Here is a 17453-nt window from a genome sequence, read left to right as displayed (position 1 = left end):
TTTTTGTTTTGATAAAAAGAACTTTTTGGGAATTATATATACTCTCCTTTATAAATTATATTTAAAACACTTTGATGTGGTAACTGAGTGGTAAAAGATTAGAGAATTGCTGTTGACACATGTTGTTTGGCTGAGAAACACATTTAAATTATCCAAATACCCCTCGGCAGTTAACTGCCGAGGAATTTGAAATCCGGCTGCAGTTAACTGCCGAGGAAAACCTCGGGAGTTAACTGCCGAGGAAAACTGATTATGCAGACAGTGGATTCTGCATAATTCTAAACATTTCCAAGCCATTTTTTCGGTCAGTTTTTACCTGTAATTGAACCAGAGCATTTTCAAAGGCAAAATAATTCATACAAGATTGAAACTCGGACATAATCAAGATAAGTACAATATCTTTTACAATTGTTCATAATTAAATTAAACCGACATTTGGTTAAAATTAAACAAACGTTTGAAATTCATCAAAACATTACAAAGTGTCCATAATTAAACAACTCATTACACATCATTAAATTAAATCCCTACTTACATTCAACGCAATTGCATATGGAACGAACATACATATATAATATATTATCTTCCACCATATTTCGAAACATAAATTCGACGTCGCGAATAAGCAAAGGCATATAGCTTGCCGTTTTCCATGCGTATTCATCTATATCATCTCCTAGGTCTATGCATGACATTTGACCAAACAAGTGACGTGTATATTGATTTTCACCAAGATGCTCAAAATAAGTGTTAAGTTGTGCCTTCAAATTGTCAAGAGAGTCCGTCGGCGTTATCATAACCTTAACCGTCTTTTTAAACGCGGAGTACCTAACACGCCCTTCAATTTGTGCAACCTCAGACATGTCTCACTTGAAAAAAGGTTTAAGAAAAGAATCATATATTAGAACAAAATTAAATGGAATGTAATAACGAATAAATCAAATGCGTAAACATTAATAAGCTATAAATAAGTATTGCATTAGTTTCACCACATAAAAGTCATATAATCATATATATATATATATATATATATATATATATCAATATAAATTACATAATGTTAGTTATATATTGGCCACAAAAAATTGGCGTTACAATTTCGACCCCAAAATATACGTCGGTGTAATTTCTACCAAAAAAAAAGAACTAACACCGACAAAAAAATCACTCATTAAAGACCAAGTGATTGGAGAAGATCAAGTGACATAGAATCTTCCTCATCTTCCGCAATAACCTCAAATTGTTGCTTTGGTTTTTCGGGAGTGTCCAACAAAATAGGCGCCGCTTTGTTTGATTCCTTTTGTGGTTTGGACAGTTAGTTTCCACTTTCAATAGCCATGAGCTTTCGGAACAACTCATGTTGATCCAAATACTCATCTTCCCAAGTCACCGCATCTTCTTTCTTGTGATTGTGCCACTCCGTAGATGATGGAGGTAGTGGACAACCATTCTTCAAGGAAATAAGCACGAAATGATTTGGAATTGCCCCAAGGCACAAGTTGGGAGTTTTTTGATTACCCGGCGGTGGTGGCCCTCTTAGTGGAAAAAACGATTCCGAGTTTCCAACTTCAAGATTTGTCAACACGACCACACACATTTTGTAATAATTAGCAACAATGTGTCCCATGTCCGGAAAAGTCAACCACTTATCAACAAGACGTGCACAAGTTTTTGTATTTGCGGGAGGATGTAAGCCGTTTAAAATGTAGTTATAACGATCCTCACCCGCAAATACTTCAACATAATCATCTCTATGATCTATCAACTCTTGAATAAGATGTGTACGGATCATGAGATGTTTTTTTCGGTCAAGCCCATGAACTCGGCTATAGCCCGGAATCCGTAATATCCATCGCCGATAACATCCACCACTTTTTCAATAAATGGAAGCATGAAGTGTGGCATATAATCAATAGGACGCATAACCGGGATAGCCTTAGGCTTTGGATACCGAGTAGGTGGTGGAAGTAGGGAAAGTGATGTTTTACCAAGACGAGCACCTTTTTTCCTTTTATACGATGATGTTGTTGGTGATGGTGACGGTTGGCTATCCGGATTTTGGGAATCAACAACCTCCCAAGAAGAAGGGATCCAACTAGTCGATGTAATTTTTCCTTTAGACCTCGCAATGTCGACTTTTTTCTTTGCTCCCTTGGTTGGTACTTTTCGTGGTGTTGGAGACATCAAGGTGGTTTCAGGAAATGCCAACTGCCGCAAACCCTCTTTGACCTCAAGCTTCATTTGGAAAGGGAGTTTCTTTAGACGTCCTACAATAGCCTTCAACTCAACCTCGACACAAAAAGCAACTTCGTTACTTTCTTCGCCCATAGATAACCTTAGCCAATGGTGGTATATCTCATCCAATAAAATTGGCTTCTCTTGAAGGAGCTTAGTAGCAATTTTGCATGCACATGGTAGCCCGTAAGATGTCCTTTGAACACAACCACAAATGTCATTGTCCATGCACAATGTTCCCTACAACGTGTCTCTTCCAAAGCAATGTTGTCCAAAGCATATCTAGACACATGACCACCTAACCCCGAGTACAAAGTGACATCTTTGAATCTATGTTCCAAAACGCAAACACTTTGACCAAAGGATGTTTGTATAGCAGTGAACTGAAGCAACAACATGTCATGTATTTTCTCCCAACAAGTACCCAAATCACCCACACTATTGTCCAAGTATTTCTTCAATTAAGCATGAGCCGATTCGACCCTGTTTGTGGTCCTGCAACCAAGATGCAACACATGGTCTATCCATGCCCTCACAATTTTGTCCTTCACTTCATTCAAGGTGGTCATGGCATAATCTACAAAATTTGGGAAATCACTACATGAATCTTTGAACTCCACTAATGCATTTGCATATAACTGTTGAGTGGGCGATTCAACCATAGCTTTCCATGCCTTCATTATCTTCTTGACCACATCGCGATTGCTCACCTCTTTCCCATCCTTTTTAAAACCCAAAGGATATTTACAATCTAAGACACACCTTTGTTTAACATTTGCTTGCACATGAAAGTAACAATTCATTGCATAACTTTCGGGAAAAACATGTGCAACCGCTTTCATCAAAGACATATCCCTATCAGTAACAATTACCTTAGGCATGTTCATCTTTGACGAAAGAAGTTTACGCAACATTTTTAAAACCCAAACAAAGTTTTCCTCTTTCTCATGTGTCATAAATCCAAACCCAACCGAATATGTCAAATCAGTTGAAGTGACCCCAACTACCTCAAACATTGGCATCCTATACATGTTGGTTTTGTAGGTGGAGTCCATAACCAAAACCGTTGAAAAATTGTTAAACAACTTAATGGATGTTGGATGAGCCCAAAAGATATCTTCAATTGTATTACTTTCACGTTGTGTTCTTGAGTAATAAGTATAGTTGTGCTCCTCCAACTTCGAGATTAGAAATTGCAACGGCTTCTTGTCATCTCTATTTGCCTTCCATATTTGTTGACGTTCATTGTACACTTGCTTCACATTTGTCATGCAATGTGGTCTTATATTCTTCAAATGTATCAAAATATTTCTTGGAAGCATCTTGCTCTTGGTCAAGTCACGTACAATCTTCTTGTCGTCATCCTTTAATCTACCGGCAAGAATGTGTCCTTCTAAAGCCGGCTCCATGGGATGGTTGTGAACTCCATTAAGAATGTTCAATCCCCATTCCTTTGTTTGCTTACTTTGATATCCACTAATCATGAACAAGCACCCACATTTTCTTGAGCCCGTTCTCGCATGCTTCGGTATTTTTTTCGGCACTTTGTGAGTTCCACTCCTTTCACACACTAGCCGGAACATTGGATTGATCAAGCTTGATCTTTGTGTGACAATTGTAAATCCCGCCTTATTTGCTTGACGACGCACCCACTCAAGCAATTCATCTCTATCTTTCGTCTTAACGTCGTCTGAAAAAAAACATAGTCGTGTCGACCTCGTGGGCTTGAAGTGGGAGGACACCGGAGCCGCCAACATACTTTGAAGCTTCAACATGGACGGAAGCTCCATCAATGTTTGGTTTCGCTTCAACCTTAGGCGGTTTGACATCTCCGGAATTTTTGACAAAATTTTGTTTTGTCTCTCCCGGAACATCTTTCGCATTCTCTACCATTACTATAATTAAACAACACATAAATATGAATTAACAACTAAGTAATGTATAAACATCAATGCCATAATGAATTAAAACAAAAAAAAACAAAAAAAAAACAAAAGAAAAAAAAATTGAAAATCTGGCAGTAGCTGCCATTTTTTCGTTGTAAAAATTTTTCACCAAGAGTTCCTCGGCACCTTACTACCGAGGTTTTCCTCGGCACTACACTACTGAAGTTTCGCTCGGCAGTTAACTGCCGAGGATTCCCATGACAGGGTTCTACGTAACTGACGTAGATACCCAAAAAATCAATCGAATAAAATGTACAATACCTGTTTTTTTACGTCAATAGTCTGTTGATACCTCCTATGCTTGATGCTTGAATGATTTTGGATCAAGAATTGATTAAAAAAAATGGATTTTGGGATTGAATGGAGGTGGAAATGAAGGTGATGAAGAAAATAGTGTGTAGGGGGAGCAGGTGGCTGTTTCATCGGATGAAACATTTTCCTCGGCAGTAAACTGCAGCCGGAATTCAAATTCCTCGGTAGTTAACTGCCGAGGGGGTAAAATCGTATTTTACTAGTATGGCACAACCTTATCACATGTGGGAACAACAATTCTCAAAAGATTATCATTGTAACATCAAGGTACTGAGTTTAGATTGTCTAGAAGCTATTGTAAAATGATCATTAGTGTCACTTTAACTAATAAAAAATTTCTTTCCCATTTCTTTTTTGGAAAAAAAATATCTTAAAATTTTCTTAATGTTTTGAAAAAGCTTAATTTTAATGGCTAGTTTGATGAGATTTGGAGAGTTATGTTTCGTGGTTTCCAATAGTTTCTTGTAATAATTATCTCTTATATCTTAATGTATTCTTAATCCATGTTGTAATCTAAATTTTTAGCATCATCCATTACATATAGAAACTCTTATAATCTTACTCTTGCAATTTTAAAAAAGGTTTAGTTTTCTTTGTTTTTTATTTTCTTTTTATTTGTTTTTGTCTACAATGAACTTTTATGAATAGGCTCCTTTAATGTTGGTGTTGTGGAAAGAAGTTACAATGATAGACTTTCCATAAATCTCAAGTCTTTCTTGTTGCTATGTTTTTTAGATTTTCTAATTCTATCTTACTGCTTTAATAATTTACTACGAGTATGGTTACTTGAACCGGCTAATCAAGATGAGAATTGACATAAGCATTACAAGATGAAACAATCATAAGGTTATGATCATTCAAATGAATTACGTGTATGGTTGTTTGTACTTAGCTAATCAAGATGACAATGATATAAGCACTACAAAATCAAAAATCATATGGATATAGTCATTCAAACGAATTATGGGTATGGTTGTTTGGACTAAGCTAATCAAAATGACAGTCGATACAAACCTTACAAGATCAAATAGTCATATGTATAATGGGAGACAAACAGATGAGGTTGCACATGTTTTAGCTAAGGCAGTCACATCTAGTATTAACTTTCATATCTTTGATGTAATTCCAATATATATTACTGCTTTAATTTTTAATGAAATGATATAAGTTATTTTCCCTAAAAAAAACAATATAAAAGAAATTAAAGTTTTTTTTTTGAGAAAAAGAAGAAATTATCATAGGAATTGAGAAACTGCAACATTTATAATTCATAATCTTAGACATCAATATAAAACAAAGATTTCATTTTTTTTTTTTTTGAAATATAAAACAAAGATTTCATGAGTGCTAGCATTTCCCTGAATCAAATACTTTCTCCGTCCTAAATTATAAATTGTTTTCACCATTTCAAACGTATTAAGAAATGTAATTAATGTTTTATGAGAAAGAAATATTATATGCTCTTTTACAAAATTCTACTTAATAAATGGTATGTGAAAGATAAATTAAATAATTATCAGAAGATAAAGTAATAAATAATTAAATATATGATAGAAAAATTGCATTAATGTCTCATTGCTACAGTAAAACGACTTATAACTTATAATAATTTTTTTCCAAAAGAGCTCATAACTTATAACGGAGAGATTAACAAACTAAGTGAAAATGTCCTCAACGATTTATATTTTTTTGTATAAACTCGGGTATCCTTCGCGCGTGTAATTGCAGAGACTAATCCTTGTGAGACACAAATGAACGGCAAACTCTCTACAAAAAATTAACTTTAACGTTCTTGCATGCCCAAAACTAAATTTAAATTCATAATCTTGATTAAATTAGAAAAAGCTCTTGTCATCTTATCTAAACGTTTTTAGATGTCCTCAATGATTCCTTTAAAAAATGGCCTTTTTTTTTTTAAATTAAAAAGTAAAATAGAAATGGGCATGATCGATGAGAGTGAGTGTTATGTCACATCTTCTTCTATCACTAGAAGCAATAAGGACAAAATGTCTTATGGATGAAAGGGTCCAAAGGATGAAAAGAAAAATGAACGAAAGAGTCAAGTCTTTCCAATTGGCAATTGCTTGCGTGGACAGTCTTAATCTCAAAGATAGAGATTCATTGCGTTTTAACGAACCTCAGTAATGTCAATTTCATAGATTAAATTAAGGATTAAATATATTTTTGATCCTTATAAATATGTCAACTTTTTGTTTTAGTTCCTTTAAATTTTTTCTTCAATTTTTAGTTCCTATAAAATTTTCAATCACTACTTTTGGTCCCTATTTTTAATTTAATTTTTGTATTTTTTAATGAAATTATGCAGAAATGTGTCAAATATTCTAAAAAAATTAGAATTTTTTAACAAAACACAAATTAAATATGAATTTTTAATCGTAAAAAATATAAAAATTCATATTAAATTCATGTTTTGTTAAAAAAAATTTAAAAATTCTAAATTTTTTTGGAAGTCATTCTTATAATATTTTGAATTTTTCTGAAAAATTTTATTAAAAAATATGATTTTACTTTTAAAAGAGGGACCAAAAATGAAGATTGAAAATTTTATAGGGACTAAAAATTGCAGGAAAATTTTAGAAGGACTAAAACAAAAAGTTGACATATTTATAGAAATCAAAAACATATTTAACCCTTAAATTAAATGTAGTAATTAAATGGAATCATACTCGCCATTTATTTTTCTAGAAATTTTCTAGACTCAGTCCCTTCTTTTTCTCACGCGCCAACGTAGACTTGGTTGTGTTGTATATCCGCCACATGTGGCATCAGAAAATGTCCACATTTCTTTTTCGTTGAGGAATTCTTTCGTTTTTTGTTGAGGTGAAAATTACATTAGTTTTTTTTTTTTTTTTGCAAAATTATATCAGGTTTATCTAAGTTTTAGTTCACAAATGATTGAAAAAAAAAAGTAGTCGAAGTGAACCTTTAAGTGATCAGTATTTAATTTTCGCTTGTTAAAAAAAATTACATCCAAAATATATATATAAATTAAACACATGAAAATCATCTTGTATCGATATGGCTTTTAGATTAAACCAAATCTAATGTCACGTTTTGCTGGCATAACAAACTTCGCCACAAATATGTCTATTTTCAGTGACGGAGTGAGGATTATTATAAAATCTGAGCAAAAAAATTGCAACATATTTTTAGGGGTTTATATAAGAAACTGCAAGTAAATAATCAAAAAAAAATCAGAAGAAATTGTCTAATTTATAGAGGTTTGTATAAGAAATTCAGATAGATTTACATAAAAAATTTGGGCCGAAGCCCCGACAACAGCCCAGACTCATCGGGCCTTAGAACCGCTCTCTTGTCTATTCTAACCTATCATCCTCGTCCTTCAACTTATATTGATTGATTCGAATGTCAGAGTTGTTTTATAAGTACTTTGCAGCTCTCACCTCAGGTTATGACAAAACACTTGTTAGAACTTAAGTTTACGGGAGAGTCAACCCAAAAGACTTATCTATTATGTAAGACAGCCTCATGATTTAAATATCACGTTGAACATTTTTAAGTTTTATATATTTGACGTGAGACACATAACATTGCCATACCCTTTAATAGCCGACATTCACGAAGACTTTCACTTTATCAACATTGATCTGATGTAGCCTTTTTCTTTTGAACGACTTCACTCACCTATCAGTATTTAGTGGAGCACCTTAATTCAATATATAAGTAACATTATTTGTAGTTTAATTCTCAATGAAAACACTAATTGTTAGGACTTAAGCCCATGAGAAAAGGCAACTCAAAAACTAGTCCATTAAGTGAAAGAGTCTTCGTGCTTAAGTATCACGCCGATCACTTTTATCTACTCCACATGAGACTCCTAACAACATCATTATTTGCAGAGAATCCTTCTATGATCCACCATCATTGTGAGTCTTTCTGTATAGTGTAAAATTTGAGTTCTCTTCAAAGCACATCCTCACTTGTGTAAAAATATAAAAACCATCTTTGAAATTTTTTATTGAGAATAATATGACTAAATAACTTTAAAAAGTTATAAATTTATATTTAAATTAAAAGAAATGTTAACTAGTGCCCCCAAAACATTGGTTAAAGATTTTAAATAGTAAATTTTTATGAAAATTTGTGTAATTATGCATTAAAAATTAAAAACTTTGACATTTTAAAAGAATAATAATTACTTAAATTAAATATGCATAAGATAAAATATCACTAGAATATTTTTACAAATTCAACTAATTACATCATTTTTTTTTCCTTTAATCACCATAAATTTATTTCTTCAACACACCATCTCCACATAACACCACACAATGAAATTCCGCCACGTGGCTTGTTTGACAGTTTCACAACTCCAACATCACAACCAGAGTAATTCTAAACTCTCCTCTTTTCAGGTGGTGTCATACCAGGAGACAACTGAACCATCTTTGTCCCAATACAAAAATCCAACGGCTCAGATCTCCTCCGTATCCTCTCCTCGAAATCTACGCCGCTGATTTCAGAATCTTGGTTCTTTACACCGTGTTACAGACGTGTTCGGTACGTGTTCATAATAGTACTTGCTCAACCTTAACTTTTTCATTAATTTCATTAATTACCCTAAAATCAAAACATAAAAACCTTAATTACTCCTAATTAAAGAAAAATCATTCTTTTTTGTTTTTTTGTTTTAGCGTATTTTGTCTTTTTTTTCTTCTTAATTTTCCAACCACCATAAAACGCGGTCCAATTGTCCCCAATATAACCCATCACCTTCCTCTAGGGTTCCATGCCTCATTTCTTCCCGCATCTCTTTCTTCTTCTCTCTTTTTCTTTCTCACCCTTTTCATTTTTTTGATTCCTCTTTCTTTTGTTTTCTTTAATTTCAACCAAAAAATAAAATTTGTTTTTTAGGTCAAAAATTCAATTTTTGAGAAAAGGGTCATTGAAAAATTTGTGAAATTCAGCATTTTGAAATCTGGGTATTGTAATTGAAGGTGGAAAGTTTCAAAATTTGTGAAATTTTATGTGAGAATGCCCGCTACGGACTATCAAGGTTCGTCTCCTTCATCGTTAACAAATTTTGGCCGTTCAATTCTAAGCTTTCGTCGTGAACAGATTCATTCAATGGAAGGTTCAACCTTGGAGATTGAGCTTGATTCATTTCAACAACATGTTACTGATCGTTTTGTTGATCTTTCATCTGTTCCTCATGATGAATTGCTTTCACTCAAATGGGTTGGGAAGATGCTTGATTGCTTCCTCATTTGTCAAGAGGAGTTTAAAGCCATTCTTCATACTCACAAAGGCCAGGTTGTGAGACCACCTTTGGATCGAATGGTTTCGGAGTATTTTGAAAGGAGTGTGAAGGCTTTGGATGTCTGTAACGCCATTCGTGACGGCGTTGAACAGATTCGTGTTTGGCAGAAACTGTTGGAGATTGTTCTTTATGCATTGGATCATCAGAGGAGTATTGGTGAAGGACAATTTCGTAGAGCGAAGAAAGCTCTAATTGATTTGTCAATCAGTATGCTTGATGATGGTAAGGAATCCAATGCTTCTGTTGCACACAGGAATCGATCTTTTGGCCGCAGCAATGGTGGTAGAGATAGAGATCACCATCAACATGGCAACAGTCATAGCAATAACAATATTAACACCTATCAGCATCGGTCTATGGGGCAATTTAGATCACTTTCGTGGAGTGTTTCTCGTACTTGGTCTGCTGCTAGACAGCTCCAAGCAATTGGGAACAACATTAATCCTCCAAGAGCAAATGATCTTATGGCAACTAATGGTCTTGCAATGTCGGTGTATACCATGAATTCGGTATTGTTGTTTGTTATGTGGGCTCTTGTGGCTGCAATTCCATGCCAAGACCGTGGATTGAATGTGCATTTCAGCATTCCAAGGAGTTACACTTGGGCTATTCCTTTGCTCTTACTTCATGAGAGGATCATGGAGGAGTCCAAGAAGCGTGACAGGAAGAATGCTTGTGGCTTGCTTAGAGAGATTCAACAGATTGAGAAATGTGTCAGGGTGATGAGTGATTTGGTTGATTCAGCGCACTTTCCATTAACCGAGGAGAAGGAAGGTGAAGTTAGACAGAAAGTTCATGAGGTTTCAAAAGTTTGTGATGCTTTGAAGGATGGGCTTGATCCTTTGGAGCGACAAGTAAGGGAAGTTTTTCATAGAATTGTGCGCAGCAAAACAGAAGGGCTTGATTCTCTTGGTAGGCCAAACAATGAGTAACTTGTGATGAAATTTAGAATTTGTGATAACATTATAGTTTGATTTTGCTTTCATAGAAATAGGAAAACTACAAAAGGTGCAAAGGATTGTATATGGAGATTGTTGATTTTAGTAAGTTTATTTCAAGAGTTAAGTTAAGTGGTAAGGGGGAGGATTCTTGTACTTAAAAAACCATGTGAAATATTATTTGCTTTTCCCCCCTTTAGTTTTTATCTTGAGATTTTGCTTTGTATAATCAATCTCCTCTTTAACTTGCTGCATCCTCATTGTAGTTGATTTTGTTTATGAATATCTATTAGATAAATCTTTTGGTTCACATACTTACAAATTGTATTTTGAAGAGCAAAATATTGTGTTCTTTTAGATTCTTGAGATTGCTTAGTTTTCATTATACCGTACGGAATAACTGTACAAAACATCAAAGTTAATCCAATGATAAGGAACTTTGTCTGTATTCTGCAGCCTTTATTCTGTTTTTCTTTTGCATTATCATTTGCTGAGTACAATTGTGTTTCCATCCCTGCAATTTGTGTTTGGAGAATCTGCTTGCTTTAACAAAGATTTTGTACTGGCATTTGGTGTTAAAACTTAAAATGGATTTGATGTAATCAAATCTTAGGTTTCACAGATAAGAATATACTAGTGTCTAACTCTTGAGCCATTTACCATAGTTACTAGCAAGATCCGGATTCTGGTAGACAGGGAATCATGCAATTGACACAGTCATGCCATATGAACTGTTGGATCACTATTTGACAAGACCAAAGTTGGAACGTGAACTGTCTATTTTTTATCTAGATGACTGAGGGTGACTGTGGGAATACTTGAATTTCAAAACCTGAAATTGGGATATCACAAGCTTTCTGTTACTTCTGTCTTATTTGACTAGTTGTTTCCATGTTAAGGTTTCTGTCTTATGTATAGCTCTCTATCTGCCCTTCGCTGAATGTCATCACTATAGATTTAGGAGCATAATGAATTTGAGTGCTAACCATGTTCATAAATCAATTGTGGAGCATAATGAATTTAGCAGTTATTCACATAGTATTAATTTAAGAGTATAATTGTTCTTTTGGTCTCGGCTGCAACTGTATAGACTAATCTCTCAAATTGAGTAATATCACAATGAGTGACAGAACTCTCACTTAACATAAAATAATTGTGATATATTGATATTTTTATTTTGCTAATGTGACACTAAGCAATACTCTATGTACAGTGTTATTGATGAATCTTGGATGCAGTCATGCATAATTTGAGTGAAATTAATGAGTTACCAGTCAAGTCAATGGAAACGGTGGACTTTGACTTGGCTTTTGGCTATCCAGAACTTGATCTCTTCGTTGGCAATGCAATTATGCAACACACTACCTGTTCCTGGTCAAGATAAAATTTGTTGACTATATGTCAATGTATTCTTTATTCTTTATGACCTCTTCTATTGCCTTTTTGAGTAACGTTTGTGTTACAAGTGTTTGACATGTTTTCTGATGGTTTCTCATATTCTTCGGTAAAATGCTTTAGGTTTGATTCAACATGGTAGTGCTGTAATGCTTTCTGGATACACATAAAATATGTTTTTTTAACTAATATCATTTTGTTTAACATGAATTTTTTTATCATACTACACACGTTTCTATGATTAGGAATAATTTTAGTCCACTTTTACTAATCTTTAGTGTCATTGGACAAATATTCAAGTATCTGTGGATAGTGTCTTCATGTTAATTTATGTAAGAATTTCTTTATCTATCTGTATATGCACATGCTGTGTCTGCTGCAACTTGTGCGTAGGTTTTGAAGAATAAATGATTTTTGCTTCATTAACAAACTATTGTCTTTCCAGCTCAGTACACCGAAAAATTAAGAAAGGTAACGGTATGATCTTGATCATATAGTTTTACATATTAAATAAAAAAAATAATGAATTCCATGGGATAATTAAAAATTGGATTTATCTATTTCTAGAGAATCCATACTGTAGGAGGAGGCTAGTAAGCTGCTTTTGAAAATAGCTTAGTGCCCACCATATGCATATGGTTGGTAGTTAGAATAGGTCCACTCAAGCTTGGAAGTTGATTGATAAAACAATATACTTAACATCAATACCAATTATTTTAGTACCCTAGTGGTCCAAAACAAATTTGTATTTATATTGATATAGCTATTCAAGCTATAATTTTGGCAATAATTCAAGCTACCAATTAGAAACCTAGTATTGGTTATTTAGTGAGAATGTTTATTTCAGTTGTGTGACAACAAATGAACTAAATCAGTTTTAAGCTGCCTATGGCTGAAAAACTTAAATTAAATTTACTTGTATGGATTGTATAGATTTGGATGAGCAATTGACAACTAACTTTGAATACTTGATTTTGTGAAGTTGTGTCACACCATGAAGTTGAGTCTAAAAATCCACCACATGTCATTTGGGGCCATTTTATAATATGATGATGATAATTGATAGATAGATAGATGATGTATTGATTTTGAAGTAAATTATTATATATGTTTGTATTTTTGTTTTTTACTCTAAAATAAAGTTTCGTATTAATTTTTTGTATTTTTTTTAATCTTACTCAAACACTATTTTTTTCCCCTACCATATGCATATGGTAGTTAGAAATAGAATAGGTCCACTCAAGCTTGGAAGTTGATTGATGAAACAATCTACTTAACATCAATACCAATTTTTAGTACCCTAGTGGTCCAAAACAAATCTGTATATATATTATTGATAAAACTTCAAGCTAGAATTCTTTTGGCAATAATTCAAGCTAGCAATTAGAAACCTAGTATTTCTTCAAAAAGAAATAAAAAATAGAAACCTAGTATTTGAACTAAATCAAATTTCAGTTGCCTATGCCTAAAAAACTTAAATCAAATTTACTTGTATGGATTGTATAGATTTGGATGAGCAATTGACAACTAAACTTTGAATTAACATGATTTTGTAAAGTTGTGTCACACCAAAGAAAAGTTAGACATAAAATAGAGTCTAAAAATCCACCACATGTCATTTGGGGCCATTTTATAACATTATATTTTACTCTAAAATAAAGTTTAATATAAAGTTGGTGTATTTTTTTTTTAATCTTACTCAAACGCTATTTTTTTTTCCAACACTTCTAGTCAAATGAAGATTCATTTTTCTTTAACACTGTTAGTCAAATGAAGGTTTAATGACAATCAATTTTGATTCAAACTAAACATTTAAACATTTTCTATATGAGTCTAAATCAATTTTTACATTCTACACCATAAATAAATTCAAATAGACAAATCATTTTCATTCATTATTTCAAAGTCATCATATTTAACAAATGCTCACCCAAACACTCACATGCTTACTTAAGTTATGCATATGTTTAGCCAAGTAGATGGTGGCGCCTCTTTCCACTAGCTTCCTTTTTGTCATGATGATGATCATGAAAAGCCAAACCAATCAACTATTAAATTTTGGTTTCAACTTTGTTTTTAAAAAAAAAAAACACAAATTAAAATGACGAGTATGTGTGATATCAAAATCAGAAATCTACTAAGTTTACGGTTTTCATTTATACTTGCCTCAATAAAATTTTTAAAAAATTAATAAATGATTCAATAGATCGTTGTCTAGTAGAGTTTTTCTTGCGATTTTTTTTTGGAGATTTTTGGGATCTGGTCAAATATTTATTTCATTCTTCTGATGAAAACTAAAGGAAGGCAAAATATTCATTCCTTTTTTCTTTTCTTTTTTTGAAACAAAAATATTCATTCCTTTGTCACCATTAAATTTGTATGAGATGTTTCAAGAATTTTTAGTGAATCCAATAGCTAAGAGCACTGAACTAATTGTTGGAGTTGTTTGAGATAAGACATCTTAAAATAAGTTTTATACTACCTCCGTTCCTAATTATAAGATTTTTTTGAGAATTTTTTTGTCCTTTTTTATAAGATCTCTTTGTTATTTCCAACTATATTAATTATTTCTTTACATACATGCCCCTATTTATTATACATTTTTTTTGTTGTGAATTCGTACTCAAAATCACACCAATACAAACTATGATATGTGGAGAAAAGAAAAGTGGTAACCAATATCAAAGTGAACACAAACAATAATCAACAATAACAGCACCTAGATCTAATCTAGGAATCAAAGTGAAAAACACAAAACCAAAAGCAAAAGATAAAGGAAGAGAAGAGAGGAACAAACACACCAAAGATCGTTGACCCAGTTCGGTCAAACTTGACCTAATCTGGGGGAGAGATTGATCTCTCCAATCCACTATCAATGAGTTCTTACAAAAAGATACAAATGAGTTACAAGAAATTAGTTTCAACAAGTTCACAAAGAACAACCCTAATTTCTACCCATTTTCCCAATCTCACCAATGAACAAGACACTCAATGGTTTTCACTCACCCAAGGTGTTTACAATGTTTCCCAACCCAAGAAAACTCTAATCAAAGACCCTCAACCCTAAAGTTACCTCCTTTGATTTACCAAGTTTCTCTCTCTACAACCTCTCCTTCAAAATCTGCACAAGAACACTTAAATAGTACCCTGCAACTGTCAAAATCGTGCCACGTTTTGCCAAATCGTGACACGTTTAGTGCGTACGACCCAAGGTACAACCAACCTTATCTTGAAAACTTGCCCAGCAAGCCGAAAATCGTGTCACGTTTCCCCAAAATCGTGTCACGATTGGACACTCAGAAAACATGCTCTCGGCATAGCCAAATCGTGACACGCTTATGAAATCGTGTCACGATTTCTTTGTTTTCCCAACTTCACAATTTGAAGCCATAAACAACATTTTCTTCTATCAGCAATAAATAACATGTTGAAAACATAAATCATCCATCTCTCTTAAAGGATAAAATTGTAAAATCAATAGTAATTACAAACATATTTAATACAAATATCCACTATCTTAATTCCCGTTATTTTTTTCAAAAGGATCCTATAATTAGGGACAAAGGTAGTATTGTTTAGTATGGTAAAGAAAGAGGGAGACCAAAACCTATACATATTAACTAATTTTTTTTTACAAGATACATCAGTTGAAAACATTTTAAGTTTGAACTCGACTTACTCTTTTTCTATTTTATATATATATATATATATATATATATATATATATATATATATATATATATATATATATATTCTAGAGTGTCATGAAATGTCGTTTAATTATTTGGTTTGAAGGGTGTAACATGCAAGTGTACTATCGGATATTTGGTGTTTAAGAGAACTCTATGTGTTGTAAAAAAATTCACTTCTTTAGATGCTATTAGACAACAACCATGATTTTCTTCCTGTGGTTTTTATGTTTTTCATGTTAAATTCTTGTACAGTGATTATGTTTCTTAATTGGAAAATGTTACATAAACACCATTTATTCTTATACACCCTTATACTCTGACCCCATGCATTAGGAAGAGAGAAGATGAGAGGAAAGAAAAAGTGTGCTTGTGTGGGATCCACGTAACCACATGTCAGATTTTTGTGTGGGTATCAAGAGATGTATTGCCACTTAAAGGTGTCTATGTATCATAACTTCTTAATTTGTGTATGTTGTTTTTTCAACACTATACAACTTTAATTTACCCTCCAAATTTAAAAAAAGAAAACAAAATATCCTTGAATCAACTTGGCAAAAAAGAAATATCAACTCTTTCTCACTCTAATATAGTGCATTACAAGAAAGATAATAGAGACAAGCAAAGTTGATCCTCCAAGAATCAAAGGTGGACAAGGTTGCCATGGTTTTCTAGGACGTCTCTTCTTAACAGGAGCATTTTCCTCTTCACTCTTATGATCTGTAACCTTTACTTCTTCTCTTGAACTTTGTTCTGGTTCTTCTATAATGCTACTTGCACCCTCTTCTTCCTTCACTTCTTCTATTCCCATCCCACTCAGTACTCCTTTTACTATTTCCGTTTTTGGCATCACTATTCTCAACACTTCTTCCTCTTCGTAATACTTAGCTTTGATCTTATCCAAAACAACTCCATTAGGGATTTTAAACTTCTTTCTAAATCCTTTTATTTTCAGCTCTTTCTTGAATGGTATCATCTGCATTTCTTGCACCTCTTTTTCACCACTAACTGAAATTTTTGTACCATCTTTGTTAATGTTGATGTCAATGTTCTCTTTCTTATAACCTGCGTATGTTCATTACATCAACATGGTATCATTAACATAGGAAATAGAAGAAAACAAAAAATATAGACAACTTTATTTAAATGAGTATAGTATAATCTTTTATCATGTAAGTGTTTATGTACGAACTATTATGATAACAAAAGTTAAAATTAAATTCAGTTTTTTTTTTCCACAAGCTATCATGAAGAGCTTATGAAAATAGCTGAAAACAACCTTATAGACATATCATAAGATGTTTTCATAAACTCTGTCGAACAGTCGTACAAGTAGTTATGCTCGATGGATAAGCTCCGATAAACAATAACATAATTTAAAAGAGTTGATTGTGAAGAAACCTTTGAGATGTGCTGTGAGGGTGAAAGTTGCATCAGTTTCTTTAGATAAGAAGATAGGTCCTGCTCTGTCTTTGGCAAACTGAAAATCAGAAATGGAAGTGGTGTCATCTTTTGTTCTTGTTATCTTTAGACCTAATTCAACCTCCATAACAATTGATCCTTAATATTTCCTGAAACTAATGAGAAAGCATATAAATAGGAAAATGTTTCAAAATTTCGTGTTTCTTTTAACAGA

The 17453-nt window shown here is 33.0% G+C and overlaps 2 protein-coding genes across 2 annotated transcripts; one reads left to right on the top strand and one right to left on the bottom strand.

The window, feature by feature from the left end:
• Nucleotides 1-9200: 9200 nt before the first annotated feature.
• On the top strand, nucleotides 9201-11051 carry LOC11415255 (protein ROH1). Its single transcript, XM_003592052.4, has one exon. It carries the CDS (start codon nucleotides 9510-9512, stop codon nucleotides 10725-10727), a length of 1218 nt encoding a protein of 405 aa, XP_003592100.1. The 5' UTR covers nucleotides 9201-9509; the 3' UTR covers nucleotides 10728-11051.
• Nucleotides 11052-16248: 5197 nt separating this feature from the next.
• Nucleotides 16249-17453, bottom strand: LOC11423010 (uncharacterized). Its single transcript, XM_003592051.4, has 2 exons — nucleotides 17219-17453; nucleotides 16249-16882 (listed from the first exon to the last, which is right to left on the bottom strand). The coding sequence occupies exons 1-2, from the start codon at nucleotides 17364-17366 to the stop codon at nucleotides 16386-16388; spliced, it is 645 nt and encodes a 214-aa protein (XP_003592099.1). The 5' UTR covers nucleotides 17367-17453; the 3' UTR covers nucleotides 16249-16385.

The sequence above is a fragment of the Medicago truncatula genome, chromosome 1 (genome assembly GCF_003473485.1).
Source record: "Medicago truncatula cultivar Jemalong A17 chromosome 1, MtrunA17r5.0-ANR, whole genome shotgun sequence".
Classification (NCBI taxonomy): domain Eukaryota; kingdom Viridiplantae; phylum Streptophyta; class Magnoliopsida; order Fabales; family Fabaceae; genus Medicago; species Medicago truncatula.
This window is presented reverse-complemented; position numbering and strand designations above follow the sequence as displayed.

Excerpts from the sequence above, each read along its gene's own strand:
- LOC11415255 (XM_003592052.4), top strand. The coding sequence starts at position 9,510 with ATGCCCGCTACGGACTATCAAGGTTCGTCTCCTTCATCGTTAACAAAT.
- LOC11423010 (XM_003592051.4), bottom strand. The coding sequence starts at position 17,366 with ATGGAGGTTGAATTAGGTCTAAAGATAACAAGAACAAAAGATGACACC. Across the intron at positions 16,883-17,218 it reads CCTCACAGCACATCTCAAAG|GTTATAAGAAAGAGAACATT; the intron begins GTTTCTTCACAA and ends GAACATACGCAG.